The sequence below is a fragment of the Ambystoma mexicanum genome, chromosome 1q (genome assembly GCF_040938575.1).
Source record: "Ambystoma mexicanum isolate Mex_15411 chromosome 1q, UKY_AmexF1_1, whole genome shotgun sequence".
Lineage (NCBI taxonomy): Eukaryota > Metazoa > Chordata > Amphibia > Caudata > Ambystomatidae > Ambystoma > Ambystoma mexicanum.
Window position 1 is genome coordinate 548,833,640 of NC_090922.1, and position 8,895 is coordinate 548,842,534.

Genomic DNA, 8,895 nt, shown 5'->3' on the forward strand with positions numbered 1-8,895 from the left:
AAGTTGTCCTGCTCCTTAATGGACTCCTGACCCCCTGCAATGTTAAATACTATTGAGAAGACTTCTCAGGCTTCTGTTTGCCTCTCTCCTTATTTTGTCTCCACTGAAGTTTTCTTTGATTATCTTTGCTGGCTCTCCTGCCTAGTGACACATTTCTTCTAGTTCCTGCTTCTACTGTGTTTACTCCCAAACAAGTGCCTCGTTGTTACCCTACCTGTTAATTACATTTTCCCTTATTTCCCTTTTTTAATGAACTGTTGAAACTCTGTTCAACAGATTTTGCAACAATGTTCTCTACTGTACAGTTTTCGCTGCGGGCTAACCCTTAAATAAAGACTCATTCCGAAGACCAGATCGGAATGTTTCTAGTAGAGAGGTTGGATGCATCAATCTAATTTAGGCATCTTTCTTCAGAAATGAACAGAGATTAATGTCTGCCTACAGTTCAAGAATTAAGGCTATCTCTCTGTAGATTCCTCATCTCCACTTTAGCCTCTATTTTCTAGAACAACTTCAGAGCCCAGGGTAAGCTATCCTGATCAAAAATAAAGTTATGTCCTTATACTGATCTTAAACATTTGCTGGCAGTTAGATGGTATGCAACCAGTGTAGCAAACCAGAAGAAGGACCTAGACACATTTTTGACATATTCAAGGGTTTTTATATAAATGATAATAAAAACGTCTATCTTGCCCTACTGCTATGATGGTAATGCCCTGCCTAACACATTAAAAGTAAGGGTGCTTGTCAAAAGTCCAAAAGAAATAGCATCTAGTCCAAATCCTATTTAACAAACTGTCTCTACCAGTCAGGAAAAATATAACAAAAACAAGCAGCTCTGAGAAATAGCCCAATGCACTTAGTAATGGTATGTACGGCCTTAACACAGACCAGAAGTTTTTTTCTAGATGAATTTAAATCTATGGGGCAAACTCTTAGCGTAGAGGATTGGTGGAAATGGGTGCAAATTGGTGACCAGACTCGATTGGTAATTGCGGCTATGAAAATGTTGGAATATGTCCTGTCTGCTGATTGAGTGAGTATGGTTTGGACCCTTTGCTTATTAGGAGACTCCGGAGGCTGTCTGATTTGGATAGGATGGTGAATTTCCTGTTCCTTTTTTTTCTTCTCCTTTTCTTCTTCTTTTTTCTTCTTCATTTTGCTCTTCTTTGTTTTTAATTATTCTTGATATTGAAAGAATTGTTGGGGAATGGAGGAATTTGCTTTAATTTTAAAGGTTTTTGCTTTGTTTACTGTGTATAACTATGAAACCAATAACAAACATTAAGTAAAAAAGAAAAAGCCTCTGTCCTTGGCTTGTGCCTGGCCCAATCACATGAATTCCTTTCTTAGAAAGTGTTGAAAGTGTGTCAATGTCTCACAATACAGTCCTCAACTGCAGTTTCTGTATGCCAAATCTTAATTCCATATGCTTCCTTTTTGCCGGGAAAAATCGCTTTTCTCAGTACAATTCCACCATTTTGGATTTGTTCTTGGCAATGTTCTTGGTTTATGCTTATTGACTGGAACCTACCAGCTTCTCTCTCCCTCTCCAGTTCTGCTTGTTATGTTTTGTATTTCCTGTGCACCCCAAAGTCCTCTTGCCCTCTGACAGGCTTGTTTTAGCCGGGCCTCGCTGGGGTGTCTGCCCGTTCAGGTTTTCTTGGCTGCCATAACCCTTGTGGATTTCCCAGCCTTGAGTGTTACTGTCTCTCGTTTTCTCAAGACTCTCCAAAGCCCTCTGGCCCTCCGACCGGCCTACTTTAGCTTGGATTTGGGAGGATGTTCGCCTGATCGGGTTTATCTGGCTCCTGTAACACTTGTGGCTTTCCCAGCCTCAAATATCCCAGTTTGCCCCTCTCACTGGTGTTATCTCTTCGGGAGCATTTGCTCCCCTTCTGCTGCCCAGCTTGACAGGTAATGCACTTCTCATGCAGAGGTCGGGGATCTGGTACCTCCACTGTGGTCCAGTCTTAACATCAGTAAACAGGCCCCAGGCCCACCACAGCTTCTGTGTGGTTGCACTATCAGGAAGGACACTTCTTTGTCGGTCAGAAAGCCAGAATTCTGGTATCTTGCTATTGACTCGCTCGCTCTACATGTTACCACTGGCTATGTGGTATAGCATGGATCTGCCCCTCCAGGATGTCCTCCTCTCAGAGGCTCACCTCTGGTTACGATTTTTCGCACTGATTCAGCTTTCCTCATGGTGTTATGTATGTCATCACAAACAAAGGGGGTGTGTCGTTCCTCTTTGATTGTGAAGATCATGCAGGACCCAGCATTACCTGAAGCCAATGTGTTTGAAGAATTGCCACTACCAGGAGAATACAAAAGAGAAGCAACAACAGTCTTTCTGATTTCCATGATGGCAGATAACGTTTTCTGGACAGAGAGTTAGTTACTGGAAAGGGAGTTCTTGTGCCTAAGAGGGGAGTCACTCCCAGTGAAGTCCTACTTTCCAAGACCACTAAGGAGGGTCTTGCTGAGCGGGCTCACCCCTCAAACCTAAAGGGGATGGCACCACTCCTGAGGAGAACAGACAAATATTCCAGATTCATCACACCAGACTATGGAAGAACGCTGATCCTCCCACAAAATAGATGTGGTGAACAAAGGAATGGGAAATGCTTGTATTGCAGAAAATAGCACATGTATGAAACATTCACATGTTTTGCCATCTGGTTGCCTGTCTTGGAATTCTCTGCAAGCACTGCATGGGTCTAAGGAGCCCCAAGAGGTTGAAGGTACTTAAATGGCTTTATGAATGATGTTAACGTGACAATACTCTTCCTTTTGATAAACTAAATATACATTGATGTTTAAGCTCTATACAATGGGCTGGGGCGTGTCTGGGAAATGAGAGTTGGCTTATTTAGTGGAAGTTAATTCTGATGAAGACTGGCCTGACCTTATGTCTGATTTGCTATTTCGATTTTGTAAAATGTTAATAAATGTTCATTGAAAAAAAAAAAAATTCAATAATTGTTTTTAGGAACTTTCACGACATATCTTCCTCTACAACATCTTTTAAGTCACAGATTTCCTTGTAGTGTTGATTAGCATATGCCATTCTGACAACCTTAAATTCCAAGTGGACCTCTGATAAATAAATAGCAATGAAGTCTACCTGAATTTCAGATTCAGTTGTGTTTGAGGAGGTTTTTTCTGCACTTCGCAAGGCATTTTGTTCATTTTTGGCATACCATTATTTAAGATGTACTATGTCATATGCATGAAATCTTTTTTGATTGATGCACCCACTCAACCTCAGTTCCATTGGCTCTTTTCACTCAATTGAACAGCATCAAACATCGTATAATCTGCAACGTCAGTGCAAACAGTGTTTAATGGATGTCTGCTCACTTCAGGTTTATTGCAAAAAAAGCGGGCATTATTTTGTAATTGTGAACTGGTCCTTTGGGACTTATACAGGGGAGCTCATTTCTGCTCACTGAGCTCTCACCAGCAACTTCATGTTAAAGTTGCTGTTTGTGTCTAGTCTGTAGAGTATCAACTTTATTTTTGTTCATGTAACAGGACAAATGCCACTTTGGTTTATTTTTTCTGCAATTCAAATTTATTAGTGTTCTGAAAAAAATGAATAACTGAACGTCTAACACGAGAGTTGTAATTAGATATCTGCACAAAATATTTTTGAGACCCCAATGGCTTCATATTATGACTAATTTGTTTGTCTGAAAGTATCTTTCAAATGGGGCCTTAGAAATGTAAACCTGTCCATAAATTACAGTGATATTAAGAGGTTGTATGCACTTTGTTGATGTCCATCTTGATGAATTTCTCAATCGTACATGCCATGTACCATAGAGTGATACCAAGAAATAGATAATATATTGCTGATTTATGATGACACAATGCCAGCCCAACTTTGTTACTCACTGTCAGTGACACCGAGCATGTATTGTTCTACATATGACCTGTACTATAGAGCAGAAATCATATGTCACAGGATTCGAACAAAATGTGATTGATATTCTGGATGCACTCAGGCTTAAACATTCATTACAACTGATACATTCCAGTGGTTTTATTAGGACATATTAAGAGTGAGATCAAAGTACAGTAAAGAGAAGACATGGCTCATTTTACAACCAATGTTTTCAGAATGGCATAGCCAATTAATAAACCTACCTTGCGTGTCTTGTAAACTCAAGTGCTGGCTTTAGTAGATGTGATGAGCATCTGAGATTTTAATGCATGCGTTCTCCCCACTTCGAGCTGTCTGCACCATATCAACAAGTTAGATTACATTATTTGACTTTATTTTAAGTAATGTCTGTATTTTTTGTCTCGTGTCTGTCAGTGAGCAACTGTTTGTGCAAGTTTAGGTAAACCTCAACATTTAACAGTTTGCTACATTTTCTTCAAGTTCATATTATAGAACAGTGTTTTACATGTGTTAGTAATATCTTTTAATTCAAAATGTTGACTATTATAGATGTATTCCATGTAAAAAAATAACATTTCCAAAATGTTTCTATCTTTAGATGCTTTCATACTAGATTGAGGTTCAGATCATTCCATTTGTAAACATATTTTTATAATTTGTTTTAAAAAAAATATCACTGTAGGCCCTGAAACTATGCTTGAGAGAAGTGCGGGTGCATGCAGAGAGAATTCAAAGCCATGAATAATTGGATCATCGGACACTTGGAATGTGGCTGACTACAGAAAGAGCTCATAGCTGGAATGTCTCCTCCTGGGAATGCTGCAGATGCAACAAATCATGTTTTCAATAGATCATTCTGATTTTTTTTATTCAACTGAATCGTGAAAGAATATACAAACTGTAACTAGGCTGTTCTTCACTTCATTTGCACTGTTTTTGGTATATTATTGATAGATAAAGTTTTCCTTGAGGGAGCAAATTGGCCTATTTCTGTCTCAGGAGGAGAGCTTAGGGGCAACGTGCTCGCTTCGGAAGCAAGACGACACAGAGCAGCATAGGCTCGATCCCCGGGTCCACGCTTAGAAACCTCTCGGTATTAAGCACGTTATAAATAACCTATCATATCATATCATTATATATATATTTTATCAGAAGCAGTAATAATGCTTGGTAATGAAACTGAAGGTTTTACATTATTGCTTTGTTAATGAGTAAACTTTTTGTGATGTACATATTTAAGCCCATTAATAATGACATAATGACACATGTTGATTTTTTAGCTTTTAGATTTTGGAAGTCTCCAAAAGGGTTGTGTTAGACTACTAAAATAGTGTACAGTTTACACAAACATCTTTTCATTTGAATAGAACTTCACAAAGTTGGAAGAGCAACAGTAACAATCTTAGATAACGTTAAACAGAAGTGAAGACCGGGGTCTACTCCCGAACGTATCTTCATCCACTCTCCCAACAAGTTGCATTTGATGATTTAATTAAGTGCATGCCATGGTCAGAAGATGATTTGCCAGTTATTCAGGCTACATATGAAAATTAAAATAATTTTTCTTGTCTGTCAATACATGGTGTCATTTACTACAGAATAAATGCCTATTCACAATGAAGTAACTATCTGCCCCTTGATCAATACCCGGAGAGTGCTATCCATTTAACAAAGAAGTTTATATGATAAATTCCGACTTACTTCTAGCTTAGCTTTTTATTACGTCTGAAGTAAGTCAAGGTAATTTCTCATAGAACCTCTTGTAGTAGCTTCTTAGTGAATCAGATAGTACTCTCCAGATTTACGTGAAAGAAAAAAAAGTTCAGACCGGTACAAAAAGTCTGAAAAATGCTTCGAACACCCAAAGTTTCAACCTTTGGTGGTAGCATTGTAGGTGAATATAAAAAAAAAAGACTGTGGGAGCTGCGGGGGTGTCTGTGTGGTATAGTGAGCGGGGTGTTGAGAGGGACACCTCCGCAGCACACCTGACAAAAAAAAAACAGGGGCTGCGGGGGTGTCCCCTGCAACACCCCACTCACTATACTGTATGGTATAGTGAGCAGGGGTTGTGGGGGACATCCCAGCAGCTCCCAAAAAAAAAAAGAAAAAAGAAAAGGATGCTGCGGTGCCGGTTCCCGATCACGGAAGTGAAAAGGGCACTGACACCTCAGGGACTCAGCGTGTAAAAAAGGTAAGTAGGGTTTGTTTATGTTGGAGGTGTGGGTGGGGGTGTTTTGAGGGTGTGGGTGGGGGAGTGTTGTGGGTATGTTGTGGGTGTGGGTGTGGGTGTGGGAATGTAGGGGTTTTGAATGTGTGTTCGCATGGGAAATGTGTGAACCTTCCGTGACGGAAAAATCACGCAGATCCGAAAGATAAGGCAGAGTTTTTCTTAGTAACCCCTTCATGAATTAGGTCAAAAATATTCTGTATTCTCTTATATGACAGTTTATTTTTGCCTCATATTTCATGTATTTGTAACCATTCGCAATATACATTGACATAATTAAACACATAACTCTTGAACTAATTCTATTCTTGTATTGATATTGTTGAGTGTTCAAATGTTGTCTCAAGTTATGCGTAAATTATTTCAATATTGCAAACACACATTTTGAAAATCTCTCCCAAATTAATATTTTGGTCCACTATATCATTATAAGCATTGCAATGAATTAATATATCAGAGTTATCATATTCTTTGTATAAGGGTATGCTTTGTGTCAGGACTCTGTCGTACTATCAGTAAGAGCAGAGAGCTTGCAATGGCCTTGTTTGATGTGTTTTCCTGCTCTTTTGGCATCTCATATGTGTTATTACCTCTGCATTTATCTCAAAACAATGCTTAATGATGTTCCGAATCAATTCCAGTCAACAGTCCTCTCCCTTTTTAGCATATCCAGAATTTCACATTCTTTTCCATGAAGAGTTTCCTTTCTCAGGCTGTAGAAAAACTGTTTTCAGGAGTTGGATCCATGATTATCTGTACCAGCACCTCTACTTTCACATGTGTACCTGATAGGAACTGCCTTTATAATATTTTGCCCTAGAGCTCATTGTTCTGCCTTGTTAATTCTGGATCACTGTATCTAGTTCTGTGCTTTCTTGCTGTTTTGCTTTTATACTTTTCTTTTTCTGTCAAAGTGGAGCAGTCCAGCCTGGGGCATGTTTCCTTGTGTGCTCCTCGTTTGATGCTGTTCCTACTGTCCCTGTTTGCTCTGCTGTTGCATTCTGGCATTGTAGCAGCACCATTTTATTATCGTTGTCTTTTAAGTCATTTTGATTTCTTCAGCTACAATGTCTAGTGTTAATTATAACATTTGCTTCAATCATAAATCCAGTTTGTTTTCTTAAATTATTAGACGAATGTATTAGTTCAAACATGTGAGAACTCTTCCCTCTGTTCTATCTGCATTCTCTCATGTCTCTTGCCTCACTTTGACCTGCAACCCAAACCCCTGATGCAGTTTCCATTGTTCCAGTGCTTGAGTGAAGATGCTAATCCTAGACTGTCTCAGGTGTTGTCTTTTTGCACTGTAGTGGCATAATTCGAATGTATGTATGTAGGTATGTATGTATGTATGTATGTATGTAGGGGACTTAAAGAGTGTGAACCAAGTTAGAAAGCAACTGAATTCTGCACAATTAAAGTGAGTGGAAAATAATGGCAGTGTGATGTCTAGTCAGTCTGTGATCGTCATTTGTTCTTGAAGTGTTCCTTGAAGAGAAGGTTGTTGCTGAGCATGGGAGTAGAACAGGAGAATGCTTGTTTTCTTCATCTTCTTCAGTGCATTGCATATTGTGGGATCTGGTGTCTCCTATATCTGTATGTATGTGTGGAGGTCTGTGTGTGTGATGTCAGAGTGTGTGAGGTCAATGAGTGCATGCAGAATATCCCTAACCCTTGTGTTCCACCAGTGATGGTTGGGCAGAGCTACCTCGGTGGTGGGCATCGGTGGGTCCTATATGTGCTGTTATCCTATGTTTAGTTGTAAGAAAAAAAAGGACTTACCCACAAACCTACCTGCAGATTCTGTAGAATAAGTCACTACAAACCGACGACGAGTGGGCCACAAGGGAGCCAGGAGAAGAATCCAGGTGAAACAGATACTGTAGTGGGGGAGCAACCAGGGTTGTTCCCAGGGCCAGCCCGGGGCAAGCAAATTTTGTTTCCTGGTTCTTTTTCATATTTTCTATGTTCTATGTAGATTTTATTCAGCCAATTTCTGGTGGCCTGCAACAAGCGAAAACATGATATGATATGATATGATATGGCATTTGTAACGCGCCTATACACAAGTGTTTCAAGGCGCAACGAGGCAGGGAGGGGGGAACAAGGGGAAGACAGACAACGATCCTACTAGGCCAGGTGTCATTCAGACCGCGCAAGTGCAGGGGTTGGGGGAAGGGAAAAAGTGCAAGGGGAAGGGGAGGGGGGAAGTGCAGTACAAAGTAAGTAGAATAAAAAATAAATAAATAGGGCCGGCTGGTGGCAAGTGCAAGGTAAGTGCAGACAAGTGCTGGGAAGGGGGGGCTGTAGGGATACAGAGACAGTCCCGCAGTGCAGGGGTTGCCAGGGAGGCAGTGCAAGTGGAGAGTGGCTGGGCCCAGGACCGAGGTCGGTGAAAGTGGCCCAGTTGCAGATTCAGTGCAGTTTCAGTGAAGAATTTAGCAGGGGAGAGGGAGAGAGAAAGCAGAAGCAAAGAGGAAGGATTTGAGGTGCTTCCGGAACGAGAGATGGTTCTCCTCAACTTTCAGGGAGGCAGGAAGGATGTTCCAGAGGGAGGCCACTGCCGCGGAGAGAGATCTACCCCCAGTTCGTTGCTTCGAGAAGCGGCTGACCCTGAAGGAGTTGGAGACGGATGAGCGAAGGGCTCGGGAAGGCAGATATTTAGGAAGAGAGAGTTGAAGGTATTTAGGCCCCAGGCCCCAGAAGGCCTTGTGGACAATGCAGAGGGTTTTGAACTTAATCCTCGCAGTCACAG

General features: G+C 40.7%; 1 protein-coding gene across 1 annotated transcript in view; it reads left to right on the forward strand.

Moving 5' to 3' along the window:
• Positions 1-5,534, forward strand: part of LOC138531343 (carcinoembryonic antigen-related cell adhesion molecule 6-like) — a 692,624-nt gene extending 687,090 nt beyond the window's left edge. The window contains exon 11 of the mRNA XM_069640984.1: positions 4,596-5,534. Within this exon, the coding sequence (XP_069497085.1) occupies positions 4,596-4,602 (7 nt within the window). The 3' untranslated portion in view covers positions 4,603-5,534. The remainder of the gene's footprint in view (positions 1-4,595) is intronic.
• Positions 5,535-8,895: the final 3,361 nt, after the last annotated feature.